The sequence below is a fragment of the Fusarium pseudograminearum genome, chromosome 2 (assembly GCF_000303195.2).
Source record: "Fusarium pseudograminearum CS3096 chromosome 2, whole genome shotgun sequence".
NCBI classification, from domain to species: Eukaryota; Fungi; Ascomycota; class Sordariomycetes; order Hypocreales; family Nectriaceae; genus Fusarium; species Fusarium pseudograminearum.
The window spans coordinates 2,624,783-2,640,191 of record NC_031952.1 but is presented as its reverse complement, the minus strand read 5'-3'; the positions used below and the strand labels follow the sequence as shown (position 1 = coordinate 2,640,191).

Here is a 15,409-nt window from a genome sequence, read left to right as displayed (position 1 = left end):
TCTCAGGTGACGCTTGTATGATGATGGATATCCTGCCGCTACGGTTTTGTCTGTCAGCAATGCCATACTCTCAAATTTTTATATCGCCTCCATTTGGCATGCAACGGCAACGAGCGAACATGTATGTATATGACGCGCATAGAGCGGCTTTTCTCATTCAGAAAATTATGTCATATGAGCAGGAACCTAGGCTACTGGGCCATCACAAATTCACCGCTGACACTGAAGCAGGTGCTGTACAGTGGAGCCCATGGCCGTTTCTTTCTTGGTGGAAAAGCCACTAAATCTTGTCATTCATTACTCATTCGCCAACTGACAGCTTCAAGTCAGGCATGAGGAACTCCACTTACGCACATTCATGGATCACACTCCCCGATCCTAGCCCTGGCACATTCTCTACAGGCTACAGGCCTTTAATGTTAGCAGCGATTCAGATCCATACAACAAACAAGAACTTGACTCTCAACCCACCCATTCATTACAAGGTGAACAAAACACCATCTTTTACCCAGCTATCCAGTCACTTTATTATTATTGATCCACGATGGCTTCACTCTCATCCTTGGGCTGAACTGTTCCCACTTACACGTCACAGATCGCGTGCAATTTCGACTGCACTGATCACCACACAGCCTCCCCCGTCTCGTCTCGTCCCGTCTCGATTCGATTCGATTCGCCTGGACTCAATTCAACATCTTTACGAGGCCCCCTCCAGTTTGCGACTGAAATGACGACGCAAGAGACAACCAATCCTTCGCCTCGCTATCCATCTTGACCCCCTGTCTCAAGACGGTTCAAACGACTTACGATTCCTGTGCCCATCATCAATAGGGTCTCGGCATAATCGATCTGCCCAATGCAGCCTTCAGCTCTTCACCATCTCGGTCTTGTAGACCTCATCGCCTCTGACCCTCGACCTACGTTCGTTGTTGCCTTGCCCGAGCAAGCGTCCTCCGCCAAGATACTCTACCGAAATCCTGCGCTGCAAAACTTGCATACTCTCGACCAGTCAATTTCTTCCATTCCTCAAGATGCTTCTCATTCCCCATTCTGGAATTGGGTCACAAGCCCACCGCCTGCGCCGGCTTCTGAAAGCGATGCCCCAGGCCCTGCAACGACAAATACGCAGCATTCCCTACCGTATCTCGGCGTCTACTGGACGCGAAGCATTGTCCTGGGTCAATGGGTGGTCATGAGTGGTAATGAAACCCCTCCCTCGTCAGAGCCTCCGCGCAAAGTTCGAATAGAAGGAAAACAAGGCGAGGAAACGAGAAAATATCCCCAAAAATCACCTTTAGACAATGCCCGATTGCCGTCCCGCAGAAAATCGGAGAGCAAGACACCCATGGTCTATCGCGACGAATCAAATCCAGGTCTTATGGTGCCTGTTTCCGACTCCGAGGCAGAGCCGTTCCTTGACGTAGTACAAAGCGTTGATTGGGAGTCGACATCGCTGGGCCCTATGACCGACTGGCCGGCTCAGCTGCAATACACCTTCAACCAGCTTGTTTCTGATTCGCGACCTGTGGCACTTTATTGGGGACCTGAATACATCACTATCTACAATGAAGCATTTTCCAAATACTGCGGCGTACGACATCCTGGACTTCTGGGCCGACCTGCCACCGAAGCTTGGCCTCAATTAAAAACTCGGCTTGATGAGATGACGGCCTCACCCATGAAAAACTATTCCAATGCCGAAGACGAGTCCAATTTCTTCATACCTCAAGCGGATGGAGCTTTTGAAGAGACCTATGCCAAGTCTTCTATGGTTCCCATTGTGTACGAAAAGAAATGTCTCGGTATACAACATTCGCTGCTCGAGATGACTTCGAAACGACTTTGGGAACGAAGAATGAAGATGCTTCTCGATCTTGGCGAGGCTCTAGTGTCTACAAAAGACGCGAAGTCTTATTGGTCCAGGATGATTGAGGAGTTGGAGCGATGGAACCCGGCGTACGACGTTCCATTAGCCTTCATATACTCGGTAGGGGAGGGCGATGCCGACTCCACATCTTCTAAATACGACTGTTCGAAGACTTGCCAACTTGAGGGCTCTCTCGGTGTACCACAAGGGCATGCTATTACACCTTCAGTTCTTGATCTCAGAGATACAGACGATGGCATAGCGTCTATCTTGCGACGGTCATTGGATGAGCGCCAACCAGTACTTTTACAGATCAAAGATGGCACATTGCCCAAAGACTTACTGCGTGGATTGGAATGGCGCGGCTTCGGCGACCCTTGTCAAGCGGTCGTTGTCCTGCCTGTTCGACCTACAAAGGAAGAGCACGTAATGGGTGTCCTGTTTCTAGGCTTAAATCCTCGACGCCCATACGATAACGACTATCGACAATTTATCTTATTGCTTAACCAAAAGCTTACAAGTTCTTTGGCTTCAGCAGTCCTTCTGGAAGAAGAGGCACGCCGGCGGCGCAACATCACCGAGCAGGCTGCCTATGACAATGCTATGCTCACACAGCGGCTAGAATACCAGACCAAACAAGCCGAGAGATCAATGCAAACGTTTACCGTGGTGGCAGAGTTTATTCCTGTTGGGATGTGCTTTGTGGATAACCAGGGTAATATTACGTTTGCCAACGACGCTTGGCATCGCATTACTGGATATCCTAAAGGCCCAATCGCACAGGGCGCGTTACTCGAATCGGTTCTCGAAGAGGACAAGGAGAAAGTCATGCAGGCATACAAAGATGTTCAAGAGCTCGATACAGTCACCTTTGAGTACCGCATCGCACGAACTGAGAACACGACAGGACCGCCAGGTTTTAGATCCTCTGCCGGGCCCTCACATGTTATGGATGAGCAGGTCTCACGCCATATTTTAGCTTCTACCAAAGCTGAAAGAGCACCAAACGGCAGCGTCATCAGAATTCTCACTTGCCTAACTGATGTGACAGTGCAAAAGGACACTGCCGAGGAAGCCGTACGACGAGCGCAAGAAGCAGAGAACCTTAAGCGGCTTGCCGAATTCGCAACGGTCGGAATGTACGATGTCAGTATGGACGGTAGACTTCTTAGTGCGAACAACCTTTTCTGGGAATTGACGGCTCTGGAGAAAGTCGACCTCACCAAAGTCGATGTGCGTCCCTGGCCAGAATGTGTTGTCGAGGAGGACCTTCATATTCTTCAGGAAAGTCTCGACAAACTTGTAGAATCCGGACGTACCGAAACGGCCGAGTTCCGCCTCCGCAATGGCTGGGTTAGCGAAGATGGCAATGGCAACTTGTCCGTCGCCCCCAGATGGGTTCTTGCTACTTTCATGCCAGTCAAGAGTTCGGACGGAGTAATCCAGTCTTTTACAGGCTGCTTGAGCGACGTTTCGGTACAGAAATGGCAATTGGACCAAGAGAAACTTCGCAAGGAGGAGGCGATAGAGTCCAAACGACAGCAGGAGAACTTCATCGACATGACCTCGCACGAGATGCGGAATCCACTGAGCGCCATCCTTCACTGCACTGATGCCATTATCGCCTCCCTTGCAAGAGTGCAGGACATCAGTGACAACTCTGCTCCTCTTACGCCAACACGGAACGGCACTAGCGGCGAAGGAAGAAGGACTGGGGAACGATCAGTCGAAGAAAGAAAGCTTCTGGAAGACAGCATTGAAAACGCAGAGACTATTGTCACGTGCGCTCAACACCAGAAACGCATCGTCGATGATATCCTTACCATGTCTAAACTTGACTCAAAATTGCTGGCCGTTACTCCTTGCACAGTGGACCCAATTCAAATTGTCAATGGGGCACTCAAGATGTTCGAGGTGGAGGCTCGCCGTGTCGATATTGAGCTGACTTCATATGTCGACAAGTCATATAAGGATCTCGCCTACGACTATCTCGATATTGACCCAAGCAGGGTCCAGCAAGTCCTTATCAATCTTCTCACGAATGCCTTGAAGTTTACCAAATCTGGTACCACGCGAAATGTCACCCTTGGCGTTAAAGGATCATTGACACCGCCAGGAGAAGACATGACAGCTGTTCAATTCATTCCACGATTCTGCGACGTATCAGAAGAATACGACCAACCGGCACTCAAAGAAAGGTCCAAGGCTGTGTATCTGTTGTTTGAGGTCAAGGACACCGGTCAAGGGTTAACGGCGGAAGAGATGGGCAGCCTATTCAACAAATTTGTTCAAGCCAGCGCCAAGACGCATACCAAATACGGAGGCTCTGGCCTTGGGTTATTCATCTCGCGCCGGTTGACAGAGCTTCAAAACGGAGCGATTGGTGTTTTGAGTCAGCCTGGCGTGGGTTCAACGTTCGCATTCTACATCGAGGCGTATGTTCCAAGCGAAGCCTCCAGGAACGAAGCGCTGGCTGCTGCGGCAGCAGCCAGGCTAATCGCTTGCGGTAGTGATACCGACTCAGCTGATGGCAAGCAACCCTGCCGCGATATTCGCTTACAAAAACATCAGAACCCGGGAGGAAATGTTCGACTAGATGGGATCCTTGTTGTTGAAGACAATCTCATCAATCAGCAAATCACAAGACGAGGATTGACAGATCGGGGCTTTCTGGTGGATGTCGCGAATCATGGAGTCGAAGCTCTTGAGAAACTCAAAAGGCGCCAAGGTACTGTCCCGGGGCTTGGCCTCAATGGGGTCGCCGGTCGCCCAGGAAGGGGCAATACGCATTCGTTGCCCATTGCCATTAATCTTGTGCTGATGGACATTGAGATGCCTATTCAGGACGGCTTGACGTGCACAAGGATAATTCGTGAATTAGAAGCGGAGGGAGAGGTATTCTGTGCATCGGGCGGCCGGGTGCCAATCATTGCAGTCACAGCCAACGCCCGGCCTGAGCAAGTCATGGAAGCCAAGCAAGCTGGATGTGATGATGTGATGGTGAAGCCATACAGAATCCCAGAGCTCATCGAAAAGATGCAGGTGGTTGTGCGAAGAATGGGAGGGCTCAGCCCAAACTCCCCAGTGAGGTGAAGGTAACCAATTTTATATAGAAGGACTGGAAAACAGCGACGGTCCTGGTTAAGGCGAATATAAGCGGGTTGGCTGATGTTGGCAAGGGCCGAGTATAAACGGCAGATGGATACCCAAGCATGATGCAGTCAATCCAAGACTGCCCGGGACAGCGACAAAAGCAGTGGTTTGAGTCAAAACACAAGGGCTAAGCAACGATATGTGGCATAAGGACGGAGTTTTGGCTCTTGATTGCATAGGGTTTCGGAACGGAGTTTCGGACTGGTCTCGATATTTGAGGCCACAACAGGACAGCGTCTACAGCCACATTGATATGAAATGATGGGCTTCCTATGGCTTAAGATAGAACAAAGAAATGAACTATGATATCCAAAGATTCATGGATCCTACCCAGCTGATGATCTGTTAGTCAGTTTGCCTGGGAGCTTTCAATCGCCCCACCGGATTGACTGGGTCGTAGACCAGCGGCAACTAGAGTGAGCTATGAATGACAAACGGGCACAGGAGTGACTGTAAGTGAATCGAGTCTTGTTGAAGAAACATAGGTGGGTAGGAAAGATACTGTATATGATACAAGTCTCACTGACACAATTTATGTACGAATCGAGAATAGAATCAGTCTTTGCACTGGGAACCTGAACACGGCAGTCGCGGTTACTTCATTGATGAATCGTGACATCATTGGTTCTTTCCTCATTCCCCATGGCCCATATCGAGCTCCTGCCCCTCCTCCCCGCAGTCTTGGGAGCTCCCTCCCTCCATTCAATTCCATCAACCTCATCAGCAAAACAACAATTCTTTAACAATTGAGTAGAGAAGTGAGTTATAGCTTAATCCAATCCTATCTCTGCATTTGACACCTGCCTTTCATTACTTCTCCCCCATTTTGAACAGAGATATAGCTAACACATAGCCCAACAGCAACCCTACGATCAATACCAAACCGCCCATCATGTCGACCATGCCCGCGTCCCACGGCCACAGCGAGGCCTGCTGTAACATCCCACCCGTTGTCACCAAGGGGTATGAGGCCAGGGGAACCTACAAGGATATCGGAGGCTACAAGACTTGTACGAAGACCAATGCTGCCACAAGAAGTACCACTAACATGACTAGATGTTACTGGCCCCGTCGATGCGAAAAAGGCCATTGTCGTGATATACGACATCTTTGGCTACTTTGAACAAACTCTCCAGGGAGCTGACATTCTCGCTTTCAGCGACGCTCATCAGAAGTACAAGGTCTTTATCCCTGACTGGTTCAAGGGCGGCCCATGCCCCATTGAGATGTGAGAGCAACGATTGCAATGCCAGTAGAACCAGGCTAACACCAACAACCCCAGTTACCCACCAGACAACGATGATAAGAAGAAGCAGCTTGGCGAGTTCTTTGAGACCTACCCTCCCCCCAAGGTCGCTGGCCAAGTTCCCGACTATGTCAAGGCTGTCAAGGAGCAGGATTCTTCCATTGAGAAGTTTGGCATTCTTGGTGTAAGTAACTCTGTCTGCAGGCGAGATCATATGACTGACGAGAGACTGGACAGTACTGCTGGGGTGGCAAAGTCGTCGCTCTCAGTGTCAAGACTGACTCCAACCCCTTCTCCATTGCTGCCCAAATCCACCCCGCCATGGTCGATGCCTCTGACGCCGAGGGTCTCTCTGTCCCTACTATGCTGCTCGCCTCCATGGAAGAGCCAGAGGAAGAGGTTAAGAAGTTTGAGGATAACCTCAAGGTGGCCAAGCACGTTGAGACATTCAAGGATCAGATCCATGGCTGGATGGCTGCCCGTGCCGACCTTAACGATTCTCGTGTTAAGCAGGAGTACGAGAGGGGTTACAAGACCGTTGTTGAGTTCTTTGGCAAGAACTTCTAAACACGCGAATATTAACACCATGAGATATGACCAATGAAAATACCAAATTATATTTTACAACAATCACTGCTATACTGATTTATTATTACTGTCGTGAATATCATAGACTGGGTAACTTTTCTCCAAATGTCAATACTTCCTCCATGTCAAGACTTTGAAAGTCTTTCAACCCAACAGTCTCTCCGTTGAGCCCATGCCTTACCGCAGTTGATATCATGTATTCTCCTAAAAATGGCATGAGTTTCAGATCCACGCCGTTAACCTTTCTTCCTCTTAGCCAAGCCTCCTGGGCTTTTCGCATATCTTCGGGTGGAGCAAAATCTCGCATCTCGAGATCCTTTAGCCAGCTCGCCAGAAGGGCATCCCCCGTCATCTTAACGTAGGCTTCCCTCAAACACCAAAGCGCGTAGAAGTAGCGCAACGCACGATCCCGCTCGGATATGGCTGTTCCGGGGTTCATGTGCTTCAGCGCTGCCACTTCCCCCGGGCCAAAGACATCGGCATGCATGTCGACGAAACTCGGCCACCCCTCATCCGCTAAGCTACGTAGATCACGATCCCTACGTTCTGTCGGGCAAACAACATCCACCCCCACAGCAAGTCCCTCGGGGGGATTGTGGACGGCTAGGAGAACTGCGAGACCGGCCTGATGCGAGATGTTGAAGATGAGTGGCTCGTCGCCGCTTGGCGAGATAAACACGGGTTTGGTTCGGGCGTCTCGGGTAGTCTTGGCTTCAGACCAGGGGACCTGGCAGAAGCGAGATATAACATAGCGCTTAAGAAGTGCAGAAGCGAGAGCAAGCTTAGCGTCGCGAACGTGGTAATATCTCAGAACAGCGGCTTGTTCCTCAGTGGTGAGAAGATAAAGAGCACGCGAAGCCTGAGGAGAAACAATGAGTATCAGGTTAAGGCCTGTGAATGAAACACTCACACTGGTGGTAAGATCTTGAGTCTTGAGGGCTGAAGGCCACAGAGGACGAGTGTCGATGACCCATTGGATGGCTGTGGGTGAAGACTGGGTCTGACTCATTGTTGATACAGTTATTACTTGATTTTATGAGCCGCGTCACATTAACTGAGAAGAACGAGCGTTTGAAGTTTTTGCCTGAGAGTTGACAAGAAGTTTGCAAAGTCGTAAAGGTAAAAAGATGAGACAAAGTGAGACTCGGAAGCCGAACAATACGAAACCCGGGATGTCGGAGGTGGGGTCCTTTGAGCGGCCCGGCCGAAACACGGGCCGGAGGGTAAACGGGAATTATAGGAATCAACATCAAGTATAAAGATGCCAGCAAAAAGTCGTCTTTGTAAAATTCTGAACTTTTAGAGCAGGTTCTTGCCTTTTCTTTACTTTAGAGGACCAACTTTGCAGTCGAGTCTGGGACGAGATTCCTGCTTCTTCTACTCTCCTCGACAAAACCACCGCATTGTAAGCCTGTTTCGACCTGTGCAGCTTACTTTGTCCAAGAGGACTTCTATTCACTTTAACTTTTAACTTTACTTCAATTATTCTTCGACTTCAACTTTTACTTTACTCAATCTTCTTTGTTCTGTTCTGCTTGCGTCTGAGTTGTTTTCACTCTGGGCGTAGCAGCGACATCTTCTATCTTATGGCTCCAGCCAAGCGAGATATATTGCCAATCGAAGAGCCATCGTGTGCCGAATCACCAATGTTGTTCAATCCAACAAGTCAATACATACAAAACAACACCGGTAGACACGCCAACGCTAAAGACACTTCCTTCATACGCAACAATCTCGGTTTTTACTATTCACCCGCCCATCTTAACGCCGACTGTTGGGCACAACAAAACAACCCAAATGAAACCCAGCCCTTTTTTCCCCTCTACAAATCTGCTGGGTGGATGGACCGACCCCTGCTGAGAGTCTGAACCTTTACGTGGTGCAGGGGATTAACGGAACGGTGGTGGTGGCCACTGCTCCCAACTAATGCAGACTCGAGGAGAGAATTTATTTTTCTCGCTCTTCTTCCTCTCTTTTTTGGTCTTCTTACGAAGAATGAGAATCAGACGAAGATGTGGATATGGATATGGATACAGTGACACTTGAGATAATGATTAATATTTCCAGTTGTGAAGCAGTCCAGATTTAATATTAATGTTAATGATAATGACATAAAACAACTTGCTTGAAACTCAACGTGAAGTGAAGTGTATACTGGCTAGCACGCATCATTCGGCAGATGTACTTTATTCTATTGCACCGAAGTGATATCTGCCTTGCCAAGCATCGTTACTAGTCTAATCTCTATTTCAAGAGTCTACTCCGAATTAGTCTCCTCTTCGGCATCGACCGAGAGCATGAAGACACGGTGCTTCTCCTTTCCATCGCCCTTCTTCTCTTCCTTTGTCTTCTCTTCCTCCTTCTCCTTCTCCTTCTTGTCGTCCTTGGTAAGGTCGACAACGCCATCCTCGAGCTTGCCGATTCTCCTGACGGCATTACCATCACCATCCAAATCGACAACCACGTCAATAACATCGAGGCTTCCGTCCTCAGTGTACTTCCACATCTGCTTGATTTCTCCACGGACAAGGCCCGTCAGCCACAGCGAACCCAACACGCCAGGAACAAGATACAGGAGTGCAGGCTGGCCGCGCTTGAACACCAAAAGCATAGCCAAGGTAACACACATTCCGAGGAGATAGCCAGTAACTGAAGCGTAGAAATAGGTCTTGCGGAAACGTGTAGCTGCCAGGTCTTGAGGCACCTGCTTAGATCCAGAGAGGAAGAAAGCTCCGCGAGTCCAGAGGTTGTCTCCCCAGTTGCCTTTCACGTTGACGTATTTGGTCTTGACTTCCCTGTGCTTCGTCTCGCTTTTAGTGACAAAAGCTCCTGAGGAAGGGTCCTTTTCAATGAGCTTCAAGTCGGTGCTTTCGTACTTGATCTTGCTCTCGTAATGGCGCCAGAGGTCGAATCGGAGGGCTAGAGCCATAACCATACCTGGAATGACGATATCACCCAGGCCAAGAATACTCTTGCGCTCCGCAGCCTGGAAAGTGAGCTTGATGGGCACATCGAGCTTGGTTGCGACTGTGACCATATATGGGCTAGTAACTGTTAGCAACAGACTCAGTGCGAGGGGTTACACAGTGAACTTACGTGTAAAAAACCATTATGATGTCGTAAAAGAACAGGCCGACAAGGATCAGAGTGCTAGTCAAAAAGTCCGTTGGGGAGATCAGAAGCAGTGAGCCGTAGCACATGGCGTAGCCGAGTGTGTTGGCCAACAGAGGCGATGTAGTGTAAGAGTAGATGAGCGCGGTAGCCAAAGCCATGACCAAGGACACCACATGTGCAAACTTGATTCTGCCTTTCTCTTGGCCCATGCCATGGATGAAGAGCCTGATGGCCCAATGTCGAGTGAGAAGACCGCGCAACTCCCATCCTGACTGGCGAATATTGTCTGAGAACCCCAGACAGGAGAAATGTCCGGGGAAAGGGTTGTCTGTTGCCGAAACATTTGTCGTCGGGTTGCCTGCATCGTCACAGACGTGGACAGATCTGTTCTTTTGGCTCACTGCCCTCAGGCGTCCATCTCGTCCTCGCCAGTATCGTGGGAACACTAGGCTCGTAACCACTTCGATTCCATGAGAATAGATAGACACCAAGCTGGCAATCGACATGGTAGACATGTACCATCTCAGAATTTTGTTGAGAATGTCGGGGTCCTTTAGCCACTGGATGAGGTAGTACAGGCCAACGAGGACAACACCAGCCATGAGGGGAAAGATGATGGCATCTGATGGCTCCAATCCCTGAGCAAAACGCTCCTCGTCTTCTTCTTCACCTAACTTCTTTTTCTTTGCAGGTGCCGCGGAGGGAGGTCGACGAAGAGCAGCGTGAGCGCCGAGATAGATGATGCCGATGGCGCTGAGAACAAGTCTAATCTCAAGCATGAGAAAGCTTTGATCTTGGAGGTATGAGAAGGCCGATAACCAGCTCTCTCCAGATTCCATGGTAGAGTTCAAGGCATCAAATGACCCCTCGAGAGTCGCCTTATCTGTAGCGTTTTCGGCCATTTTTGAGCTTGGCTTGCAAGTGTGTTGTTGGTGATGCTGCAAGATAGCAACGTGTTCTGAGTCTGGACAAAATTGTAGATATCCGCAGAGACTATATCATTTCAGCGATGACGAACGCAGTATTATATGATTTTTTGTAATTCGGTTGGCCCCGCAATTAAGATGCAGTAAAACGACCAGAGAGAATTGATTCCTTCAAATAAGAAGCAAAAAGAAATTATCTAGACGTGCAGTTTGTGTTACTGAATGACGTTGGCTGAAAGAACTTAGACCTGCAATGAGATGCGCTACCGATTAGGGACGTTGACCCCCTGCAAATATCCGTTTCCAGCGACCAATCCCTAGCCAGAGTCGCTAAAGCCACCAGGAACAACGTCAGAAAATGCGACAGCCTTGTCCTCATACCCCTCCATCATAAACAAATATTCCTATCCTTCCTTTCACCTCGCTTTGATACAGCAACAAGCAATCATGACAACAAATATCGTGCTAGAAACCACAATGGTATGTCCCTTTACATCCTCCAATTACAGACGCGACACTAACTAACTAACTACAGGGTTCGCTCATTCTTGAGCTGTACACCACGCACGCCCCAAAGACTTGCAACAATTTCACCACCCTCGTCCGTCGCGGCTACTACGACAACACCATCTTCCACCGCATCATTCCCAACTTTATGGTTCAGGGCGGCGATCCCACGGGAACCGGTCGTGGAGGAAGCTCCATCTTTGGCGAGAAGTTTGAGGACGAGATCGAGCCGGGCCTGAAGCACACGGGCGCCGGCATCTTGAGCATGGCCAACGCGGGCCCAAACACGAACGGGTCGCAGTTCTTTGTCACACTTGCGCCTACACCTTGGCTCGATGGCAAGCATACTATTTTTGGCAGGGTAAAGTCTGGCATGGGCACCATCAAGAGGATGGGTCTGGTCAAGACTGGATCTGAAGACAGACCAGTTGAGGAAGTCAAGATTGTCAAAGCGCGTGTTGTGGAAGAGGAAGAGCAAATCTAGTTGAAAATTCTACAAAGAGGAGTCTGGGATTAGATAAATTCTTTGCATAGGTACATGGCGTTCGGGAGCAACTGGCAAGATATCTTACATGTCACACAAGCAAGCACATATCACGTTCAAGATGACGCACATATTCTGAAAGTATCAATTGTTATACTTGGTACGCCAATAACGCCCCGGTCCCTTTTCCGTGGATGCTGTAAATAATCCGGTCCCGGTCATCCTAGCCAACCAGTCCGCCGTGCCAATGCAATGTTGTTGAGAATAATACAAGTGAATAATAAAGAACCTCGATAAGCAAGTGTCTCCTTGGTCGCGTAACGGATTGCCTGCTTCTATGTATCCAACCATAACTGTATGCTGATCGGTGTGGTCATGAGTGCGTTGGAAATGCAGCCTTTATGCGACGCCATTGTAGCCATACTGCATCTTACAGGATGCGATTAAGCTCAAACCCGTTGAGCGAAGGCTTACTGTGGTGGAGATGAAAGGGTGTCGGAAGATTCAGACTCCCCGGTAGCTTCCCTGATGAGATTGGATTTTGGCTTGGGTGATCCCAGCTGAGGCTTGTTCATCTTGAGCTTCTTGACAGGACTGATGCCCTTGGACACAGCCTTTTTGGGGGCCACTTCGACCGAGTCGCCATTAGTGTAGTCAGCTTTTTGCTCTTGACTTAAAGATGAAAGGCCCTTGGGTTTATCTTTCTTGAAGCTCGGCTTCGTCTTCAGTATCACCTTTTTGGTAACCGAGGATGTAGGCTTGATCTTCTTCTTCTTGTGACTGTTCTCGGAATCCTCCTCATCATCGCTGGCGTCGCGCTTCTTTGGGCTGGCGGCGCGAGAACCCGGCGCGGGTGTCGCCTTTTGCGATGATGGAGGCGTAGGGTCGTTCTGAGATCCGCCGTTGCTCAGCTTCTGCGCCGCAGCTCTACTGGCATTGCGCCCACTATTGCCAATACACGAGCCCATGTGGTTATTGAGTCGAGTAACGAGAATACAGCGCTTGCACTTGCTGCAAGTGGCGGAGGGGAAGGAGAGCACGTTGGGCGGTCGCTGTTCCGGGGTGGGAGAGTCGGTGTTGTTCTTCTCCATATCCTTCTTCTTCTTACCTCGGCCAGGACCTGGTCCAACCCAACTCTGCCCGTAGATGTCGCATCCGGGCTTGTCGATGTATGGATGTTTTTTGCAATAGATTATGCTAGGGTCGGGCTTCTTGGCGCCTTTTCCGTCGGTGGGATACAGGAGTCGGGGCAGGTGGCATCGGGGGCAGAGGATCTCGGCGGTGGTCTTGAGAGGATTGCCCTTGAGCAGCACTTTTCCGTCCTCGTAGATGGCGGCGTCCGTCTCTATCCGCACATCAGGTTTACTATCGAGTGTGTTGGCATCGGACGCGTCGGAAGCTAGTTTCTCGATTCGAATCGCAGCAGTAGTAGCTCTGGCAGTCTTCTCCTCGCGGTGCGTCTTCATCAAGAGATCGCTCAGAACGTTGTAAAGCACATCGTCTAATACAGCATGTGCCTATGCAGAGTCAATTAGCGATTAGTTGAGAGATAAAAATGTTGATGGATGATGAGCGAAAAGCTTGATGCGAAATCGCAGCGATAGGGGGCGCAGAGATGAGGCATCATCGCGGAGGATATGATGGCGCTCGCAAGCGATGTGGTGGTGAGGATCGCATTGCATCGCAGGGAGGTTGCTAAGCAGGCAAAGATGTGACGAGAGTAAATAACTTACCAGCTTATCCATAGGCGAAGCATCATCACCAGCGTTTATGACGCCTGCCTTGCCTGAACGAGCATTCATGATGTCGCCGGGTATCCTGAATCCGAGCCAGGGCCGACGATTTTTTGTACAGTAAAGCAAAGCGGAGGGTGTGTAACTGAAATCGTGTGATGAATGATGCCGAGGAGCGAAACGGCAGCTACCGCACCGTACTGGACTGAACTGAACTGTACCGAGCCGGGCGGAGGGGGGTGTGCACGGAATGGAATTACAGGCCAGCCCGGGGTACAGTAGTACTGTGGGCTAGACGGCTAGACTGCTGTACAGCGCTGTTGCGACGAGAAGGAAAATACCTAGCTAGAGGAGACAAGCTCTGAAAGATAAGTCAGTGCGAGAATTAGTTGTACGAGAGAAGATAGCCGCCAGTATGAGTGAAAACGATGAGTGATACTCTGCTTAGTTGGGGCAAAAAGATGGAAATCGCAGCAAAAGGCCAACAACGGGGGAGGAGTGAGATGTACAATGAGCAATTGAGGTTCTCTGTTCCCCAATCTCCCCGTTTGTAAAGAGGCGGGTAGTTAATTATTGGTAGTACGCTCAATGCAGTGCAGCGTTTGCGTTTTGGGGTGGGTGAAGAAAAGAAGGTCGGATTGTCTTGAGCGAGAAATGGGCACGAGACCCGCCTAACTACTACCCAAGAAGGTAAGAAGGAAGTAAGAAAAGACAAGATTGGCAAGAATTTGCTTAAATCCTTGCAGCGACAAGTGATGAATCTTGAGATGATATCTCAGATAAATGTTAATAAGGGGGGGTTTAAAGTCTGTTCAAGAGTAAAGGTAGAAAAAAAGGAAGGAAAAACCTTAGAGCCTCAAGTGTGTGCCAGTATTACACACCAGCACTTACAGCAGCTAGTGCCAGCCACTGGATCAAGTAGAGAGGAAGGGATTTCATTTAAGAGTTTCGGAAAAGGGATCTAATGTTAGATGCAACAGTTAGATCAGGGGTATAGACGACTGGCACAAGTATTCTATAAAAGGACAACAGGATCAGGTCAAGGTTGTAATTCTGGTGCAAAAAAGCAGTCGTGTTTTACTCAAGTTTGATTTATGTCGTTCGCGACCTTGACTCAACTTATACTTTTACTTTTATCATTGATGCACAAGATCAACCTTGCAGCAACGATCCAACTACAAAGTATGGATGTCAGAAATATCACTTGAGCCGTAATATTACGGAATATTCGGATCGATTGGGAAAGGATCCCTCTTCTATTCAATTACTCGAAATGGCTACAAAGCAAGAGTTTGAGGTATCTTCAAAGTCATATACCAAACACATATTGATGCCAAGATAGATACAACTTGATCCCCAGTATACCTACCTATCTAGTTGTGTTTTCACCATTCTCTAAACACTCCTCTTAAACTCACCACCACCTCAGTACCTAACACCCCTCCCCTAGATCACTGTACCTAGCATATACATGCAGGTATCCGTACAGTCGGATCTGACACTTCACAAAGCCCCTTCGAAAAAAGTCCACATGTCAAATCGACTTTCAGGGGGCGGGTACCTTGAAAATGCATCTACTGCAGCTTAGAGGGACTTAGAATTCCTCTCTACGAATGACGATCGATTCCAATCTAGATCTCTCACGTGGGATTGGCTTCTTCCCATCATCTTGGTTGGCATTTATTGGATGATCCACGCTAGTGTCCCTTACTTACGTGCCTTAGCATTTAGAACCTCCCTTTCCAGTTTCGACTAGATGATTTCTTTTCAACCCTTTGAATACCTCTGCAA

The 15,409-nt window shown here is 49.1% G+C and overlaps 6 protein-coding genes across 6 annotated transcripts, besides 2 other annotated features; 3 read left to right on the top strand and 3 right to left on the bottom strand.

Moving 5' to 3' along the window:
- The first annotated feature begins 637 nt into the window (after positions 1-637).
- Positions 638-685: a microsatellite.
- Positions 686-856: 171 nt separating this feature from the next.
- On the top strand, positions 857-4,960 carry FPSE_10031 (uncharacterized protein; the record flags this gene model as incomplete). Its single annotated transcript, XM_009263148.1, has 1 exon — positions 857-4,960. The coding sequence occupies one exon, from the start codon at positions 857-859 to the stop codon at positions 4,958-4,960; it is 4,104 nt and encodes a 1,367-aa protein (XP_009261423.1).
- A 952-nt stretch (positions 4,961-5,912) lies between these two features.
- FPSE_10032 (uncharacterized protein) lies at positions 5,913-6,833 on the top strand (the record flags this gene model as incomplete). The annotated part of the gene is made up of 4 exons (XM_009263149.1): positions 5,913-6,030; positions 6,077-6,248; positions 6,303-6,450; positions 6,504-6,833. 4 exons carry the CDS (start codon positions 5,913-5,915, stop codon positions 6,831-6,833), a joined length of 768 nt encoding a protein of 255 aa, XP_009261424.1.
- Positions 6,834-6,933: 100 nt separating this feature from the next.
- Positions 6,934-7,863, bottom strand: FPSE_10033 (uncharacterized protein; the record flags this gene model as incomplete). Its single annotated transcript, XM_009263150.1, has 1 exon — positions 6,934-7,863. The coding sequence occupies one exon, from the start codon at positions 7,861-7,863 to the stop codon at positions 6,934-6,936; it is 930 nt and encodes a 309-aa protein (XP_009261425.1).
- Positions 7,864-9,111: 1,248 nt separating this feature from the next.
- Positions 9,112-10,870, bottom strand: FPSE_10034 (uncharacterized protein; the record flags this gene model as incomplete). Its single annotated transcript, XM_009263151.1, has 2 exons — positions 9,112-9,898; positions 9,951-10,870. 2 exons carry the CDS (start codon positions 10,868-10,870, stop codon positions 9,112-9,114), a joined length of 1,707 nt encoding a protein of 568 aa, XP_009261426.1.
- Positions 9,166-9,230: a repeat region.
- A 471-nt stretch (positions 10,871-11,341) lies between the features above and the next one.
- FPSE_10035 (uncharacterized protein) lies at positions 11,342-11,885 on the top strand (the record flags this gene model as incomplete). Its single annotated transcript, XM_009263152.1, has 2 exons — positions 11,342-11,374; positions 11,430-11,885. 2 exons carry the CDS (start codon positions 11,342-11,344, stop codon positions 11,883-11,885), a joined length of 489 nt encoding a protein of 162 aa, XP_009261427.1.
- A 470-nt stretch (positions 11,886-12,355) lies between these two features.
- On the bottom strand, positions 12,356-13,687 carry FPSE_10036 (uncharacterized protein; the record flags this gene model as incomplete). The annotated part of the gene is made up of 2 exons (XM_009263153.1): positions 12,356-13,402; positions 13,619-13,687. The coding sequence occupies 2 exons, from the start codon at positions 13,685-13,687 to the stop codon at positions 12,356-12,358; spliced, it is 1,116 nt and encodes a 371-aa protein (XP_009261428.1).
- Between the last annotated feature and the right edge of the window lie 1,722 nt (positions 13,688-15,409).